An 18,566-nucleotide genomic window follows, 5' to 3' on the forward strand; every position below is an offset into this window, starting at 1 on the left:
TCTTAGGTTCTTGTCTCTTGCCACTCTGTTTGAGTGTCCTTGGCTTTCCCATCCTCTATGTAGGTCATTTGATCCTCTTCTTTATTCACTTTGCTTATTCCATTTAATATACTTCTCATCTCAGATAATGAGTTCTTCAATTTCAGACTGGTTCCCTTTTATAATTTCCATTTCCATTTCTATGGTTTTTATCGCTTGTTGAAGTTCTCACTGAATTTATCTACACTTCCCAAAAATTCATTGTGCATCTTTATAACCAGTGTTTTGAACTCTGCATCTGTTAGAATGATCAACTCCATGATTCCTGCATGTCTGTTCTGTTTTCTCATATAGCTTCCACTTCTTTGTCTTCCCATTTTTGCCTGCCTTTCCATGTCTGTTTCTATGTCCTAAGCAAAGCTCCTATTAGCGTGGATAGGAGCTTATTAGTGTGGATTTGTGAAGTAGGTGTCCAGTGGCACATCCTGAGAGGGGTCCAGCTGCAGGCCAAATTTAGCCCAAAGCTCTGCCTCTCCAGGGCTACCTGTTAAGATTCAGCAAGCAATCCACAGTTGCTGTGCTTATAGTTAGCTCAAAAGGCCACACCAGAAACTGAGGCCAGCTGCCTCCAGTGTGAGTCTAGGTGCTGCTCAGCAAGGAGCACCTGACTGGCTGAGGATACACCTGGATGTGACTTGGGTGGGTCCCAAGTTAGGGTAGGTGGAGTTTCAGTGAATCCTCTGGGTGGAGCAACCTTTGTTATCCAGTTTGATGACATCACAGCTATGGCAGCGCTGTGTCCAGCGCACTGGTAGGAGGGAGGGCTCAAAAGAGGAACAATGGATACCTCTGGCACTTCTGTACAGAGTGAGTCTCCCCTCGGCCCTCACTCCGACAATGTCTCCCTGTAAGTCCCTGGTGCCCCCTGCGCGCAGCCAAATTGACACTGGTGCTCAGAGCAAGCAGGTCCATCACCGTGAAAATCTGCTCCCTGATGCGGCCCCTTTAAGAGGCATCTGCCTCTGCCGCAGCCTTCGTCTTACTCAGCTGCTCAGGACCAAGCAGCACCACATCCTCGCCCTGCCCTACCTTCTGCTATTGCAGGGTGCTTTCTTGTATTTCTCCGTAGTTGTATGGCTTGTTCATCTAGATCCCAGGCGATTTTTCCTTGCTGCTGCTCCTTGTTTCCATCACAACTTTGATTTGGTTACCAGAAGGATGAACAGAACCTCTATTATCTATGCCATTTTTTTTTCTCTCTCGGTATTTCCCTAAATTTTTATCAGCATACGAATATGTGGACCACGATAAGCTCCCATGTAAGACTGGCTTCTGCAGATTTACTAACCGATCTTGGCTACCATGACTCTAATTGGTTTCATTGTAGAAATCTAAGAGGAACACAGGTAAAGCAACTAAACTAGACAGAATCCATTATGCAGTTATGTGTTTGACAGATATCTGAGCCCCTGCTATGTACCAGACACTGTCCTAGGCCCTGAGGAAGAGGCTGAGCAAAGCCGAGGAAGCCTTCACCTCCACGGAGCTTAGATTCTGGTGGGCACAGGAAAGAGGCTGTACCCACCAGGGACTCTGTTTGAAGACAGCTCCTGCCTACAGCAGAGGGGTGGGGATGCACAGCAGGGACCTGGCTTCAGTTCCTATCTTGTTCCTTCCTTAGCTGTGTGATCTTGGACAAGTCACTTAATCACTCTGAGCTTCAGAATCCTCTTATGTAAAATGAGCATTAAAAACAATGCCTACATAATAGAGTTGTTGTGCAGATTAAATGAGTTTAATGCGTGAAAAATGCCTCCTGAAGTGTTTGGCTCACAGCTAGTGGGAGTTGTTACTTAGCCCAGCACTGGAGACATAATACGTACTCAACAGGTAATTAATTTGGTACTTTTGCATTTGAGCAGTAAAATGCCCTTGTCTTTGTCCTTACCAAATTTATTCATGTAACAAGTATCTGTGATGTTTCCACTTTGAACCATATCTGAATACCTTTAGAAAATGGATGAATTACTGCCCTAGGAACCATTCTTTTAGAGGCAAATGTACTAGCCTAATGGAAGACTTCTCGCCATACTTATTTAAAGGACAACAAATATATTCTGCCCCATTGTCAGTTGTCCAGTATTTCATTGTTCTCTCTGTACCTGGACCCCGCCAGCTAGACCCTTTCATAGGGCATCTCTCATCACCCTTCACAGAATATGGCAGTTAGCAAAATGCCCGTGGCGGACACTGAATACATCTTTGTTCAGTAAATGTTTATTCTTCACTAAAAAGGCTTAGAAAGACTTTACTATCTATCTGGAAGACACTATGTGATTTGTAAGAAATATTTGAATTTTCGTATTTTTTATTTTTTCTTTCTCTAAATGGAGAAAACAGCAATTCAGACTTTTCTGACCATTCCTTTAGGTTGATAGGTCCTAAATCAAGAGGAAAAGGCAGTTTCCTTTTGGGAAAGGGAAGATTTGGAGCTATTGTGATAATAGCAACCTTTTACAGTCATGCCCTAAAATGCTCTTTGAATCTACACGACTGGCAATTTCAGGCCTTCTTGCTATGTTAAGGCATTCCACAATCACATGTCCAGATGTCTGTTTTTCCAGAGTCCTGGGACCCTGTGTCCTTGGCCAGGCAGTAATTATTGAGCAGCACATCCACTTTCAGGCCCGGTTTGGTGAGTGGTAGAAAGGATGGAAAGTGCAATAAACAGGAGAGAGTCTCACAGGTGTCGGGAGACAGACCTCTTAGCCAGCCGAAGCTCTCTGGAGTTCTTCCCCTTGCTGGGTTTAACTCACACGGCTCAAGGGCTGCTTGGAGGGGCCTCTAGTGGCCTCCATGTGGGCATCAGCAGCCTTAAGGCTGAGCTGGAGCCAGGCTGAAAGCCAGTGCCCAAGTGAGACAGCAGCATTGCCAGAGCCGGGGTCTCCCAGGTGAGGTAAGAGAAATGTTTCTCCTGCCATGGAAAAAGCAGGGTCTCCTTCCAATCAGCAGGGCAGTTTTTCTCCAGTGGCTGCAATGTGCTTCTAAGCTATTTAATTAATAATAGAGGAGGACTGGGAGAGGAGAGGGAGAGTAGGCTTACTTTGAAAGAACATAGAGTTTGGAAAAGTGGCCTCTGTGAATGGTGTGTTTACTTGCCACAGGGCTGTGCAGCTTGGTGGCAGTGGCCCAGTAGGTCTTCATGTGGGCTTGCCCTAGCCATTCAGCAGTACCCTGTATTTTGATGGATTTCTCATTCACCAGGGTGCTCCAGGAATAGTGTTTAATTGTGGTGCTTGATTACAGTTTGGGGAGACGCTGTCCTCTCCAGAGCCTGTCTCGCCTCCCTCCTCCAGTGAGCTGTGCCAACTCATCCTATGTGGATAGGTGTCTTCGGTCTAGCTGGAGTGACCCGGGGCAGTATAGCCAGGAAAACTGCAAGGGCTGGCTTTTCTCATAAAGTGGCGTGTACGATAAAAGTGTTTTGAATCCTCGCTGAACTTATTAGAAGTGTGTGCTTTTGTCAGCTTAGAGGCTTGTTTCTACTCTGTTCAAACCTCTCTGTTCTCTGGGCATCTGATCTGTGACTCTGTGAGCAGGGAGAGGTGGGTCTGTGCATGGGCTTTGTGGCCAGAATGAAGCACTACAGGGGAAGTAGGTAGCAGGAAGAGAGGGAGAGCTGGTGCCTTGTCCCCGACCCATGCCCTCACAACCTCTGGTGGGGCAAAGACCCTTACCCAGAAGAGACACTTTTCTTTTTTCCAAGTAACCTTGTCAGCTTTCCCTGAATAACAGAGGCTATTGAAAAATAAGAATCCTATCATATGAAGCTTGTACACCTATCATTTCGTCAGTTCTGACCAAGATTTGCCTGAAACACAGGATAGTTTAGGTCCCACATGGAAGGACTGAATTCACTGGAGTTAGTCTTTTAGCGACATAAGCCCACTCAGAGCCTCACTGAGGTAGCCTGAGGTCTGCAAGGACAACAGCAAATAAGAAGCCTTCCACAGCGGTTAGATATGCACCAGCGTGTGGTGGGTACGATGATTATCTATTTAATAGACCAGGAAACAGGAGCACGGAGAGGTTGAGTGACTTTATGCAGCCTGGAAGAGGCAGAGAAGGAGTTTAACCCTGGCTTTCCACCCACAGTCTGGACCTCAGCCTCTCCCCTGCAGGGCACATTCCTTGTTCTCTGGTATAAATATTTTCAGCCAAATTCATATATTCCTCCATTAGTAGCCAGTTGACCCAGAAAAATCCTGAAGGCTCATTTTAGAGAAGATAGGAACACATAGAGATCCCAAGAAAACATAGACTTAAACAAACATACACACAGTTTTTAAAAAAAACATTTAAGAAAGAATAAGGATTGTGTTTTATTCACCTATGTATTACAGAAGGTTGAGACATGTCTTTTCTAAAAAACTGTTTTAATTAAATAATTATAATTCCCAAATTCAGTGAATAGTTAAGTGTGTTGGTGCAGGGCGGAGAGGTGGTACTAGAATGTTAAAACCTTATTCTCCAACTGCTATTCCTGGTAGGCAAACACCTCAGACACTGAAGGAGGCATGAGTTCTCCCAGCTCACACCAGCGCAGAGCTTCGTCTCTTGCCTGGAAGCTTCAGTGTGAGTGTCTCGACAGCCGGCACAGCTCCCGTCCAGCGCTGCCGCCCTCACCCAAGGGGGCCTGAACTGCAAGTCAGCTGAGCCTGCTAGTGCTGAGAGGGCACATATCCACGCCACGCTCAGCTTTACATGAACGGGATCTTTTTTTAAAAAATGAAGTTGTGTAAGCAAGGAGTTTCTAAAATAATTATTTGGCACTGAATACCAGCAAATCTATAGGCTTTTAAAACTCATCAGGCTGAGCATGGGTAACAAAGAATGCATAATTGAGAAGACAGAGTCTTTGGTCTCAGCCAAAGGAGAGAGTTTTGTATGTTGCGGTTCTTGCTGGACATGTTCAGAGGTATTTTCTAGAAGGACTGTTTTTCTCTGTGATAGTCACCTGACTTCGCACCCTGTCACCAGCCCACGTAATTTATATATGCCAATGCATACTCTAGAGCTCCTGGCAGGCAAAATACCTCAAAACATTGAAGGTGACAGACGTTGGAGCTGAATTCGGGTAATAGGACCTCATGGACCTACCTTTGGGGCTCCGCACCCTCAAAACCCTTCAGACCATGTAGCTGATTTCAGCTAGTTCTGCTTTGATGCCATCACATTAAGTGGAAGAGTATTTGAAATTTGGTCCATATGCATATTTAAGGCCTCTTAGGGACTCTTGTATGGGATCATGGAATTTCTAATCTGGATGGGACCTTTGAGAGATGTTTCTTCCCTTTTCAGATTGGCCCTCAAATTCCTGGTGGGGAGATCATTGGTGGGACAGAGCACTAACCTTTCTGCTCCCAAAAACAAAGATAAAAGCCATCATGGTGTTTTCTTCCCATTGCAGAAGTTTCAAAGTTCTTTCCAAACTCTGAAGTTTAATCTTACGTCTTGCCCCCGACTCTTCAGCTTTCTTCTTTCTGCCTGGCTCCCCTCAGCAGGAGGATGCCCGCGCTGCATGTTCTTGCCTGTTCTCAGTGCTGTTTTGTTGTCTAATCTGGAGAACCCATCTGCGGGCCATCTACGTACTTAACAAAGAGAATAGAATGTTGCCTACCGCTTTCATGGATTTGACTTAGATGCCCCCTTGAGCTTGGCAGTGCCCCATAAGTCAGGAACCGGGTCCAGCCTGGCCTGGGAAAAGAAGCAGGATCAGGAGGTCTCAGTCCCTACAGGCAACACTGTGGGAAGGTACAGCTGCCAGCAGGGCAGGCAGCTTCTGAGACAGGACTGCATGGGGGTCCTGTGTGACCTGGCGTGGATACAAGAAACAGAACCAGGAAGAGATACATAGAAAGAGATTTTTCTGTGAGGAATTGGCTTACATAATTGTGGAGGCACATTAGCCAAATCTGAAATTCATGGGCCAGGCTGGAACTCAGGCACAGGATAAAGCTGCCATCCACAGGCAGAATGTGTTCATCTTCCTCAAGAAAGCCTCAGTTTCGTTCGTAAGGCCTTGCAACTGATTGGGTCAGGCCCACAGAGATTATCTGGGATAATCTACCTTACTTAAAATTAACTGACTATGGACTTCAAATATATCTATAAAATACCTTGACAGCAACGCCTAGGTTACTATTGATCAAATGCCTGGAGACTGTAGCCTAGCAACACTGACACAGCACATTGACCCCCATACCCTTCTTTTGAGGAATGACAATTGGGCCAACTGATGACCCCCACCCAGGTTTCCATGCCTCACTTCCCTCTGGTCTTCCTCCTCCATCACCTGAAGTGACTGATCTGGGCAGCACTTTCTTTTCCTCCTAGAAATTTGTAAGAATCTGAAATCTTCTGAAAAGCAGATCTTCCTAGAGTTACAGCCCCATAAAAGATCTCCAGTCTCAACACCACATTTCCAACAGAACTTGCAGAGAGACCCCTGGGGCTACTCCTGAACCACATGTGCTCAGACTGTTGTGGTTGTAGTCCCTTTTTTTTTTTTCCCCCAGGCCAAATGCCTCAATTAAGTCTTAATTACATGCTATTTGATTCTCACAACCTTCAGTAATTTCTCTGCTTATCAACAAAATATCAAGCTTGTAAGGAGAGCTTTTAAGCCTTCTCCATTAAGGTGAAGGAAAAGGTAATTTTAACAGTGGGAATTTTTGTTGCGGTTTTCTTGGATTCACTTAGTTCTGTTTTTTAATTAATGAATTGTTTCTAGGTTTAAGAGAATGTCCATGAAATAAAATAAGAAAGTACAGTCATTATAGGCTATTTCTTTTTCAGTCTTTTTAGAACAAACCTCGCCCTACCCTGAAATTCAGCAGATCAGATGGATAATAAAGAGGTCAGTCGAGTGAAACCAAAGAGTGACTTGGCAATCATTACATTATTATATATGGTAATGATGCATAATATTATTACTTATAAAATCTCACATATACCATTTACTATGTTCAGGAACACAACAGCCCATTTTACAGATGACTAAACTGAGGCACAGAACTCCTAGATGATTGAACCAAGGTCACAAGCTTATAAGTGCTAGGGACAGTATTTGAACCCAGACCGTCTGGCTCTAGCCTCCAGGCTCTCAACCACAGCAGTGAAAGCTTTGTACACTAGACACTTGAAGTATTTTTATTCTTGAATCTATGATACATCACCTAAGATGATAGTTTTTTGTGACCATTAATTGTTTTACCTAATGAAGAGGCGCAGCCCATAAGTAAAAATCTAAGATGACTTGGGGTTGGCCCCACTGGCAAAGAAAGTGGCTCTGGGAAGTGTTGTGACACAGCATATAGCCCGGGCCTTCCACAAGTGCCGCTGACCAGCTGGCAGTTCAGAGCTATGGATGCCTGCCTGTGGGTGACCTATTCTATGCAACCCAGGTCCTGAGCGGGTGGTTAGGGACACCATTCTCTGCTGGTGGCAGGCTTTCCTGTCTTTCAGGATCAAGGCCAGTGGCCCTGGCCAGGTGGCTGTAAGCATCTCTGAAGTGTGTGAAGCATTGTACCAACTGCCGTTTGCAGAGCTGGGAGCAGGCCCTTCTTAGGCAGAAATGATCCACCTGAAGTTCCCATCCCCTCCTACTAGATGCCGGGACTTAAGGTTTTAATACTCTGACGTATTTCTTCCTCTCATCCACTTCAGAAAAACTGATTTCTCATCATCCAAAAGGAACATGTGATTAATGGCAAGCTTAAAGTGCCTGCGGTTCTTTGATAATTGCTTTTTTTTAACATCTTTATAGCCACCTTCAGAACATAGTTGATTTCAGGCAGTTTGAAAAGAATTTCTAGTGAGTCAAGGCAAAAGGTCATTATCTGCAAGTGTCATACCTGTGTCCTTATATCAAATTGCTGTGTTTTTCCATTGCCCTGGCAGGAATGTTGAATTACCATATAGCTGCTGGAGTGCTCTTCATTTTTGTACCTGACGAAATAAGTAAAATCTCTGCTAGGATTCCTAGCTAAAACAGAAGAATGGAGAAGTCAGGAAATGATTTTATTTATTCACTTCTCATAGATGAGTGTCTGGGAGACAAAAACATTGCTCCCGCTTCGGGTGATTCTTTCGGTTTGGGGGATATATAGTTAGCCGGTGCTTCTCAGTGAGTCATCTGGGGACCTTGTTAAAATGCAGGTGCTGATTCTGTAGGTCTGGGTGGGGCCTGAGCTCTGTATCTAACAAGCTCCCAGGTGATGCTGATGCTTCAGGTCCAAGTAGCAAGGAGTTAGAGAATCTCTCAGAGCACTTAAGGGAGAGGAATGAGAGAAGTCCACAGAAAATAAACTATGACAATGGAATCATTGTCATATCGTCAGTGATGCTAATATATGTACCGGTCACATCTCGTTTGCAGCAAGGAGAGAGTGAGAAGTCAGACTGGAATCATTTGCCCACAAGGGACGATTTTCCTTTGTCATCCACAAACCTAGAACTCGATTTAGAAAGTTGTCTCGTGATCCTTGTGTGATAGCATGTAATGGAGATTAGTGTGTGGGATTAGACGTCCCAGAGGGGGTCTGTGGTGAAAGAATTGCAGCTGCAGATATTTTTGTACTTATCGTATCACAAAATTAAAGAGAATAGTAGCGAAGAGAGGAACTGCAAGCCATGTGCAGTGCCTGTTGTAGCAGCAAAGCCTTTGACATGAAGCCATGATGCTACTTTGATATTATCTCTCTGACTTTGTTTAAGTTACCTGGGTGGCCAAGTGCTTAATTTTCTCATCTGATACTAGCCTGTGCCGAGCCGCAGACACTAAGCTTACCCTGCCTAATGCCGATTTCTAGTTTCCATAGCAGCCAACCTACTGCTTGTGCTTAGTAAGTGAAAACTAGAACCTGCAACCAGTAGTCTTTTTTAAAAAGACCCTGTTCTCTGTATTATTTTTAAAAGCAGAAATGCCATACCTGGGGTGAATACCTGAGCCTTGCTAGGAAGTAATCTTTTAAGTGAACCTGGCCTATGCATTGAAAGGAACAGCATCACAGTCAGCGGCTAGGAGAGGGCTGTTTAACCATGTTTTCTTGATTTAATGGAAAACATTTTTTATAAGCTATATTCAGTGAGGCCAGGTTTCTCTCTTGCTCATCAATAGCTAGGGCGATGATCTGTTTGTGGCAGAGCAAGAATAGAAATTCTGATGACTTTATTATTTTTTTTCCTACAGATAAGCTGGTGTAGATGGTGCCCTCTCCTTGTTAGGGCTGATTCTATCCTTGTGACCAAGTATAGTTTGTCTGTTCTCCCCTCTCATCTGCTCCCCTTCTGGTGGGAAGCCTTTTAACCTCCAACCTCCACTCTGGTCTCTAGACAATCAGCAGATGAGCTGTAGCAACTGATCTACAAACTAACTCTCCAGGTACAAAGGCATGAAAAGTATTCTCTCCTGAGAGCCTTCCTTAAAAGAAATAAAAAAATAAAAAAAAAAAAAGCAAGCAAGCTTTAGGGAATACTGCGTATTGTAGAAGAATAGCAAATAAATTTACATGCTCTGTAGGGGAAAAATATATAAAAGCCAGCTTTCTTTTCTAATATCGAGGACCTTTATTATAGGAATTCATGTAGTAGATCTGTACTAGTTGTCACTTGGCTGCTAGTTTAAGGTTTTGTGACCATCTTTTTTACCCAAGATCAAATTGAGAGCATAGATTCTTGCAAATGCGAGGGACTGTGGTGTTCTTCCATTCAGTAGACATTCAATAGAAGGCAGACACTAGTTTTGTTTTGGAGCTATGAAGATAAATCAGATACAACCCTGCGGGAGGAGCTGTCTACCTAATAGAGACTGAGAAAGGAATGTACAACATGCCCATGTCACAGTGAGCGGGAGAATTCCAGTATGGAGGGAAGCTTCCGATGAGATTATTACAGCATGATCCAAGTCTGCTTTATTGTTTGGGTTTTGTCTCATTCACACAGATAAAGGTGCATTGCGACTCCTTCTGTCTTGGTCTCACCTTGTAAGTAGGTTGCCTGGATCTCAGTTCCAAGGAGTACTGGAGTCTGGATTGGAAGAAAGGGTGGTGCAGGTGGTTGGGAGTGAACAGATGGGTGTTCTCGGTTCCCTGTGCAGAGGTCGAGAAGGTCCCCTAGTATGGCATCATAGATGGAATGAATGGCAGCCGATGGGCATGAGAAGGAATCTACTCTACAAGCAGCTCAGTGATGTCTAGAGAGCGGAGGAAGTGAGAACGATGTGTGATACAAACACTCTATCCCCATACAAAGCAGTGTTTCTTAGTTTCTGGGCTAGGCAACTCTGAATTATAACATTTTTTTTGCCACTGATTTGCTGTATGACCTTTAGCGATGATCTCACTCCTTTCCCAGTCCAGGCCACAGCTCATACAGCTGTTAAACAACAACAACAACAACAACAACAAACGAGGATTTCAACATTGACAATACCACGTAGGGCAAATTAAAGCAATTTTACACTTCTTGGTTGATTGAGAAGTGCACTGGCCCTGGTGTACCCGTGGCTCTACCAGGCCATAGGGCAGGACGCTCATGTCTCTCTTGTCCCTTCTGTGTTCCAGGAATAGAGCTGTGCCCCCCCGGAAAACGGTTCATGATCACGATGGTGGCGAGCTTCGTGGCCATAGCAGGGCAGTTCCTCATGCCCGGGCTGGCCGCCCTGTGCCGGGACTGGCAGGTCTTGCAGGCCCTCATCATCTGCCCCTTCCTGCTCATGCTGCTCTATTGGTCGTGAGTATCCTCCCCGAAGGCTCTGCCACCTGATGCATCTGCCAGCGCTTTCCAAAGGCTGTGCACGCCCCCTCCACCACCACCACCTTGGGGACGAGACAGATGAAGCATATGACTTGGGCTCCACTATCCTCAAACTTCCTGCTAGTTTCAGCTTGTGTTTTGTGAGGGAATGTTCCTCTTTCTTTCTTTTTTTTTTTAATTTCATTTATTATATGTCTTTTCTTGGAAAATGTTCAAACATACACAAAGTGTACAGAAGAACAGAATGAGCCTCCAGGTGCCCTTCATCAGCTCTATGCTCCAACAGTCTGGTTTGAAACATGCTTGCTGAGTTATTTTGATGTGATTTTCATGAGTGGATTTGCAAAAGGAGGATCCTTGTTCTGGGAGGGGGAAATAGGGAAACATTCCAGGAATGACTTAGAAAAGTCCTTTTATCTCCTTTAGACTAGGGATGGGCAAACTCCAATCCCCTGGCCCACTATACTGGCAGAGGCTATGTGGCCTCCAAAGCTGAAAATATTTACTACCTGATTCTGTACAGAAAGTTTGTCCACCCCTGCTCTAGACAAATTCAATACGACTTTTAGGGCTGTGTGTAACTTAGTTTTTGGCTTACTAACTTTAAGGGAGAAAAAACAGCTAAAGCACACACTGGTCTGAGGGTATGAACTGGGAACTAGAGAGGCAATCCTTGGTTGACCTCACAGTTTGCAAGGACCTTGTCAGCTTACAATCCCTTATTTTTTTTGTTTTTTACACCTATAGCTCCTAGTCTTCCTAGGTGGTCTCCCATTCAAGTACTAACCAGGCCCGACCCCGCTTAGCTTCCGAGACAGATGGGATCAGGTTTGTTCAGGGTAACATAGCCATAGACTAGGAACCAGATTTTTTAAGAAACTCCCCAGGGAATTAATATGTAGCCAAGGTTAAAAACCACCACAGTTGAATGAGGCTGCTTCATAGGTGGTACCATATAGTTCTTTCCCACTTTTAGTTTGATATGTTGGTTCAAGTGTATGGTCCATCCATTATAATGCTCTCTATCAATTTTTCTTAATGATTTTAGCAGCCATTGATGATCATGAGGAGTTGCAAAATGGTGATTTTCTAATTCTATTTCTAGTTCTTTCTGCATTTATCAGTGATGATGGAAAAACTTTTCTCACCAATTTTTTAGTTACCCTGAAATACAGTTTGCATAGGAATGGCCATATAGATAATTACTTCTTTCCTTTTATTTATAAATAATATTTATAAATAAATAAATAAATAAATAAATAAATGATAAGTTAATATCATAGAAAGTTCCCTAGGCAATCAATAAAATGTTTTTTAGTAGTGATTATGAACCCCTGAGTTTCGATATATTTTGTGTTTCCATCGACTATAGTTACTATTATATTCAAATTGTTTCATGTTGGGGCAGTGAGTGCCCCCTTTCAGTAGCCTCTTGTGTCATTTTGACAAGAATCCAGTATTTCTTTGATAATTTCCTTACATTCAGGCCCCCCAAATGTACCAGCCCATATTATACATTTTCTGTCTCATTCCTGGAATTAGTAATTTCTTAGAGAGACGTTTAGGGAAAAAAATGGATGTTCCACCCTTTTTATAAATAACTCTTCTCTTTCTTTCCCTTCCCTCCCATCGTCTCTCCATGCCAACACTCTTACCCTATAAATAGAAGATACTGTCCTGTAGCTTATATACACTGTACTGTATTTCTATTCTTTAGTCACTAACGACAACCAAATGTCTGGCAAGAAGTCAATCAGTTGTGTCTCGGCTGTGTTCACTGGAGCAGAGAGGGTGTTAATGGGGCCTCCTTTTCTCAGGTGCCAGGGAGGGGGAAGGTAGCACCCACCTTTTAACTTAATCATGCTGCTTCCCCGCTACACACACACGCGCTCACACACCCACACACCCACCCACCCCCTGGTCGTCAGTTCTCCAGCAGAAAAATAATGGTACTTGCTTACTGTATCATAAGAACCCCAGCAGCAGTGGGAAGCCAGCAATAACAGATGAAAAAAAGGCTACCTGCCAGGGGCGGTCCTCATCACAGCAGCTGCCAAAAAAAACTGTGCTGTTCTCCCAGTGCCTCCTCCAGCCTTCTCTGCCTGAGTTTGGACATCACAGCCCCTCCCACAGGAGCCATGATTGTTTCAGGACATCCTGCTCCCTCCAGCAGGGTCTTAACAGGCAAAGAATGAAATCATTTCCCCCAGAACAGGGCAGCTCCTCCTTTTATCATCCAAAGAAGCCCTTCCTGTTTCTTCCCTTGTGGCATCCACAGCTGGACTACTCTTGTTTTGGATTTCAGGGCATTTATTTATTTAACAAATATTTATATAGTGTTTACTCTATGCCAGACACAAAATGTAAGCACTAGACAAATAGTAGATCATCACCCAGTTATATAGATGACAAAACTGAGGTCACCCAGCTAGCTCTTAAACCCAGGCCTGCTCTTACCCTATGCCATACTGTCTCCTGCCTTCCCTCAGCTTCCGTCCCTTGTTCCTGCCCACTGGGACACTGCCCTGGGAGAGGGCCTAGAGGATCCCCTGTGCTGTCTGGCAACCTCCCACTACCTCCTCTCACTTCCTGGCCTCCACAGTACCCAAGAGCACCAGTGCTACTGGGAGGCTGGAGGCCTGGGGTGGTGGGCACAGCCTCTGGAGACTCACATTCCTGTAAAGGCAGACAGGGTTGACTTCATCACCTCCAGGCTGTGAGTCTCAGCCCAGGCTCTTCTCCCAGTTGTCTCATCTAGAACACCTGACAAGAAGAAATGGCAGAGAAGGGTTTCCTGGAGCAGGTCTGGTGGACTGGCCCACATGGGAAAGGGCTGTGGGATTTGTCTTTTTTTTTTTTTTTAATTTAAATTTTAAAAATCTATCAAAGTTTAATGACAGGCAATGTAAAACCAAAGAAAAAAATTCTTTGAAACTCACAGTTGTAAAAACAAAACTTTATAGTGAAAAGAACATTCAGGGTACTTTGACAAGTAAAATGTGTGGGTGGACAGACAGGTGGACGAACATCCGTGGCACTGATGCCGTGTAGTTACGGCTCTAGCGCTGCATTCTGGGGTAAACCCGCTCTATTCATATGTGTTAACTCTATGATCATTATCATCATTATTTTTGTTTATATCATTATCTAAGGTGCTTGGCATGTGTCTGGCCTACAGTAGGTATTCACTAATATTAGCTACTGTTAGGACCATTATTATATCACCTCTTAACATGTATGGAAGCCTGGGTGTAATGGGGGCAGGTAAAAGAAATTGATGGTAAAAGATGTATTCCATCTTTGCCTTGAAAGGCTCCATAAGAATCACTGGCTTTTAAAGGCTGCTGAGGTGCCTTCCCTTTTTTATTGTCTTAATTACCACCCTCCTTCCCTCTGCTGCAGTAGGAAGCTCCTCACTCCTGAAGGCTCTATTGTTTGACAGAATAAAGTGGGCTGCTGGGGGGAGGCGATGAGCTGCACACTAGCCATCAGGACCAGCTGCTGGTGACAAAATATTGAAAATCACTCACTTTCCTTTAATGAGCAATTATTTATTGTGTGAACCCAAGGTGCCCAGTGGTGTACTTGGTACTTTAGAGTGACTCTAAGAATGGTACATTAACAAGGACCATAAACCAAACCAATGACACAAGATCACCAAGATGCAGGGTCTTGGGTTAGGAGCAGTAATGACAAAGGGGTGGAGAGTGGCTGGAGAGATCTTCTGGTCCCAATAGTGGGTTAGACTGACAGGGACCCTCTAAACGCACATACAGATAATGGATAAGATATTACATTAGCCAAATACATACATAGTACTGAGCTTCAGTGCAAGAAAGAGGAATTCTAGGGCCCAGACTGAGGAGCATTCAAGCAGGAGTGGACACAGAGGTATCCCGCAGGACATCTGAACCAAAAAGAGGCCCAAGGAGCTTGGGTTTTAACACCTGCACAGGGGGCTGGAGCTGGGATCTCAGGCCCCTTATACACTTAGAATTGAGCCCATGAATGAAGCCAGGAGTTAGGACTATCAGCGACTTTAGGACTAGAGAATCTTTGCCTGCCACAGAGTCTCAGCTCCAAAGCCGGGACAATGGGCAGGAAAGGTTCATCCTTAAGACACTGGGTCCTTGAAGTCTGCACCACACACAGCTGTGTGTTCCAAATTCCAATCAATCTCTATGGCTGAGAAATTAATGTAAGAACCAGTGAGTTTCTTGGACCCTCCAGGTCCAAAATGGAACCTCTCATGGAGAATTACTGGGGCAGGCACTCAAGACTCACATGGAAGAAAATTCTCGCCAAGGATGAGCTCACAGGCAGAATTCTCAGAGCCCATAAGGATCCAGATGAGCGCCAAAAACTAGAAATTTGGAGTTTGCATCTCAGGAGCTCTAGAAAATAGAGCAATCTGAAACAGAGTTAATTCAACTAATTTATTAATTAATTACCACTACTCCATGCTAAATGCTATTCGAGATACTGCACATGCATATGTGCAAATCTCCACTCACTTGAAACATACTTTACAGTAGGGCGTGTTGGTGTGGGAGGGAGTCCACTGACCATAAACCCATAAACAAGCAAATTGCATGCTTTCAAATAATCGACACTATGAAGAAAATGAAAAACAATGGTGGGATAGAAAGGAACAGTAGGGTGGTAAGGAAAGGCTTCTCTGAAGAAGTGACGTTCCAGCTGAGATCTAAATGATCAGAAAGAGGAAGTCACACAAAGTTCTGGGAAGAAAAATGTTCCAGGCAAATGGAAACAGCCAGTGCAAAAGCTGGCTTCCACTTGGCTTTTTCTGGAAGAGGAAGAAGGTCAGTATGGCTGGAACAGGAAGGACAAGGTGGGGGCGAAAAGCAGCTCAGACACAGGTGAGTCAGACCACGTGGGGCTGGAGGCTGATGGATTTCTTCTAAAACTTATGAAAACACATTGGAAGTTTGCACAGGGCAGGAGTATGCTTTGGCTTGTGCTCTGAGCAGATCTCTCTGTCTGCTGTGTGGTGAGTGGTCATGGGGTAGGGGAGAGCTGAGGCAGAGAATGGCTAGCTTCCATGCTGGTCTGTGAAAGGTAGTGTGGTACCTACACTAGGGGATGGGCAAGATAGTCACCTGAAGAGGTCTGATCTAAGGTATATATATCTGGAAATGGCCCTAGTAAGACTTGCCAAAGGATCTGCTATGCCACGTGAGGGTAAGAGACAGCAATGACTTCAGTTTGGGCTATTTCCTGAGGGAGGGGCAGGAGCCCCCTTGCATGTGGGGGCCCACAAGGAAGGGAGCATGAAGTCCTGTCCTGAGAGTAGAGTTGGAAGGGTGACAGAAATGAGATCACTAGCTAAGGGAGAGCTTTGAAAAGAGAAGTTTTTGATCTTGAGGGCAATGGGGAGCCACTGTGAAGAGCTCAGAGACTTGATTGAAACCACAGCCTGGTTTTAATTGTAGGGTTTATTATTATCCAGGTATGGTGAGGCCAACAGAGCAAGAGACAACAGGCCATTGAGAAGATAATTTGTTGCTCAGTTCCCAAGAGAAGAGCACTCACCAGGTTGTGGGGGCCACATGGGAAGTATCAGGGCCGGTCAGGAGGCAGAGCGGGGGAAGGAAGTGTGGGCAAGAGCCTTTATTGCGGTTTCCTCAAGGAATGGGTGAGGCAGGGTCAGCAGGCTTAGGATTGGCTACTTTGAATAATTTCAGTGGGCTCTGGAGGGTAGGGCTGTCCCCCTAGGTGTCTGGTACCTGGCCTTGGTGTGGTTGAGACAGGGAAATAGTGGCCAGAGTTGAGTCCCATAGAGGAGGTGGTGAGGGTGTGGGCTCTGGATCCATTGGTTTGTATTTGAAAGGTGTGCCCGCAGATTTTTTGCTATCTCCAGGAATTGGCTGACCCTGGGAGAAGCAGTCCTCCCTCCCAGAGTCATCAGAAATTACAGGAAATAAAAAGGCATGATTAATATGTAGCCCTACAGCAGCTGCAGGGTTACAGACTACTCTAGAATGAAATGAATCAAGCTGGAAAAGCCAGTCAGAAAGAGGTGGCAGCAGCAGAGATCTGATGTGGCCCAGGACCGGGCAGAGTTTGTTAGGGGATGTTGTGAGTACAGGTAGATTCTGGTGATGGGGAGGATGTGATGCCTCAGTAAGTAGAACCAAAATGGTAGATTACTGTCATTACACGAGCTACCTGAGGATGCTCCAGGTCCAGGCATGACCAGTTGTTTTCCTATGAGCCGTAGGTAAAGAAAGAGCTTCAGAAGCTGAGTGGCTCAGGAGAACAGAAGGATGTGCTTCCTGGTGGTTGGTACTCCAGCATGCTTTGAAGGATCAAATTTTGGCACGTCATCATGAAGTAGTGATGAATATTTTTTACCTGAGTGTAAGTGTTGTCAGAGGTGGTGGGTAATTCCACTGATGGGTGCCAGTGCCTGAAACCCATGCAGCCTTTGAACCTCAGGACACTGGAGCCAGATAGAAATGATTGGTGGTCATTTTGCTTGGGGATGTATTATCAGTTAAGAAAGGCCAGCAAAACTTCAGTGCTAATCTAGAAGGAAATCATACTGACAAATTTTTTTTCTGAAATAAATGTGGAATTCTTTCAAGGTCACAGAAAACAAATGAGGGGTGGGAAGATTCAAGATCCAAAATACAAGAAGAAGGGAGAATCTAAGAGAAACTCTGCTTGGATAAGCTGAGACTTGGCAGATGATACCAGAATGGAAAAGGGAGCTGGTTGGAAACTTCCTTCTAATTGTACAAAAGGTGACCCTTTCGTGTGGCTTCAGCCTGCTCCAGAATACATGGATTAGTGACAGTGCCTTCCTTGTCTAGGAGCCATTGTGCAAGGCACAGCCTGGGTCCCTGCATTTGAGAATCCAGGTCTGTGTTGTTAGAACATCTAGGAGAACTGGAAAATCATGAAACAGGTGACATCAGGTTTTCTGGGTGCAACTCACTGTTGAGTTGCATAGGAGTGAGAAGGCTGGTGGACAAGGCTGCCCACATGGTATCTATCTAAAGTGTTTTGGTAGAAACAACAGGAAGTAGGAATTCCAAGAGATGGTGAAGATGTTAGTGCCACTTTCCCAAAATGTTGGTTTGTGCCATCACCATACCTTAAAATGTAAATTAAGGGAGCTGAGTACTCGCGATTATTTGTAAAAACAAGCATGTGCACATCAGCTCTGGACCCAGCATGCATTGGGGGACAGTCTCAATGCCTATTCAGTAAGGTCCCTAATGAGGGCTTTCAATATAACATGAGAGCATTCACCCTTCTTCAAGCAGTGTTTGCTGGGTGTGAATCATCACAAACACAGCAAACACTGTCCTGCCTTGTGGAACAGCTTAGCAAGGCAGCAGATGTACTGTAACATATGCTGATTTGAGCATGTCTTAAAATGTTAGGGACATGCTTTTCCCAACATCAGCTGCAAGCCTCTATGTGTGAGGCTATATTAACCATAATACTCTTGGATTAGGTAGGAACAGGTGGTTGGTGGAATTATTCTTGTTTTTAGCAGGGAGAAACCAGGGCATCAAAAAACTTCACCAGAACACTCAGAGGTATTGGGAAGTCATTAAAAACTTGTTTTCAAATGTCAGTGGTTCTCAAAGTGCAGCTTCTGCACCAGCAGCATCCTTACTACCTGGAAACTCCTTAGGAACACAGATTCTCAGAGCCCACCCTGGGCCAGCTGAGTCAGAATGCCTAGGGGTAGAGTTGGGAGGTCTGTGGTTTAAGAAGCCCTCCAGGGAATGCCG

At 44.7% G+C, this 18,566-nt stretch overlaps 1 protein-coding gene and 1 pseudogene across 1 annotated transcript in view; one reads left to right on the forward strand and one right to left on the reverse strand.

Annotated features, from left to right (window-relative positions):
- The window catches only part of SLC22A23 (solute carrier family 22 member 23), a 175,575-nt gene that overhangs the window by 115,101 nt on the left and 41,908 nt on the right, over nt 1–18,566 (forward strand). Inside the window, exon 5 of the mRNA XM_025044915.1 lies at nt 10,605–10,773. Coding sequence (XP_024900683.1) covers nt 10,605–10,773 — 169 coding nt within the window. The remainder of the gene's footprint in view (nt 1–10,604; nt 10,774–18,566) is intronic.
- On the reverse strand, nt 11,536–11,653 carry LOC112477689 (annotated as a pseudogene).

Source organism: Pteropus alecto, unplaced genomic scaffold, assembly GCF_000325575.1.
Source record: "Pteropus alecto unplaced genomic scaffold, ASM32557v1 scaffold121, whole genome shotgun sequence".
Classification (NCBI taxonomy): Eukaryota; Metazoa; Chordata; class Mammalia; order Chiroptera; family Pteropodidae; genus Pteropus; species Pteropus alecto.